The sequence below is a fragment of the Crocuta crocuta genome, unplaced genomic scaffold (genome assembly GCF_008692635.1).
Source record: "Crocuta crocuta isolate KB4526 unplaced genomic scaffold, BGI_CrCroc_1.0 scaffold630, whole genome shotgun sequence".
Lineage (NCBI taxonomy): Eukaryota > Metazoa > Chordata > Mammalia > Carnivora > Hyaenidae > Crocuta > Crocuta crocuta.
Genome location: NW_027532833.1, coordinates 441,467 through 442,634, shown reverse-complemented (window position 1 = coordinate 442,634; position 1,168 = coordinate 441,467). Strand labels below are relative to the sequence as shown.

At 38.1% G+C, this 1,168-nt stretch overlaps 1 protein-coding gene across 1 annotated transcript in view; it reads right to left on the bottom strand.

Annotated features, from left to right (window-relative positions):
- GK (glycerol kinase) overlaps window positions 1-1,168 on the bottom strand; it is a 75,769-nt gene that overhangs the window by 40,026 nt on the left and 34,575 nt on the right. Inside the window, exon 6 of the mRNA XM_077745321.1 lies at window positions 162-238. Within this exon, the coding sequence (XP_077601447.1) occupies window positions 162-238 (77 nt within the window). The remainder of the gene's footprint in view (window positions 1-161; window positions 239-1,168) is intronic.

Sequence of the window (1,168 nt, the reverse complement as noted above, 5' to 3'; positions counted from 1 at the left end):
AATCTTTGAGTTGCCCTCAATTATCTGCGGAGAGTCTACAAAATGTATCAAATAACTACTGTGTGATAGGACGTAGGGCCCGAACAGTCGTTCAGGTGAAAACGCGAAACCCTTTTTTTAAACAAGCATTCTTATAGTATACTTTTGAAGACATCTCTTACCTTGACAAAGTTATTATTTCCTGGAATTCTTTTACTAAGATTCTCAACGGTAGACTGGGTTCTTAGATCAAGCCACACTATAGACAGAAATATAATAATATATATGAAAACCTTCATTTAAAAAAAAATCAGATCTTAATGAAATCACTGTCAAGGATAGGAGATTGATTAGTTTCCACAAGCAATTAAAATGCTAGAGATTTAAAAAGATAGAAATTNATGCAAGGTTTTACGCAAAATTACAGACCAAGTTAGAACAATACAAACCTTAGGGCCCTTATTTTGTATCCTTTTTATAGGAAAAAAAAAGCCACAATGAAAAAATGTTTTGGGTAAGCATGTTCTAAGAATACATGAGTACAGAGAAAATCTAAATGCGCATCACGCTAGTTGCCAGGGCAGAATTCACAACTCAGGATCACCGTACTGTGTATAAAACAGGTATCGTAGAAAACGTGGGGGCGATCTGTGACAAAGCAGAGCACCTGGTACCATTTATTGGAAGAAAAAGTAAGATTCAGTCTCTCACCTATGAAATGCTTGTTTACATCAAACTCTTCCATTTCCAAAGTAGGCTACAAGCCAGAATCATTAAAAGAATTGTTTAAAGGTCACCATTCTTGCTCCATGCCAGAGTGTAAAAAAAAATCTATTTTAAGAGATCAACATTATTTATAGTAACTATCGTCCACTTTCTGACCCTCGAGGAGAACATATTTCTGTCCTGCTTCATGCCAGAAGGCCCGAGAAAGAGAAGGTATCACATAGTACATAAGGCAGCGATGAAGGGTAACCCAGAGGGCTGCAGAATATTATTCGTCAGATTTAAGTTTTGTACTTAAACTTCTATCACTTTTCATTGGTGAGTGGTCACTCAGTATTTTCAGGCACTGACTGAGCTCAGATGCATCCTGAAAAGGCTCAGGCCTGTAGTGTATTTAAAGGGCACCGGGGAAGGGAATCCAGGCTTGCCCACGACACATGCCAAGGATGGACACTTGCGGCAT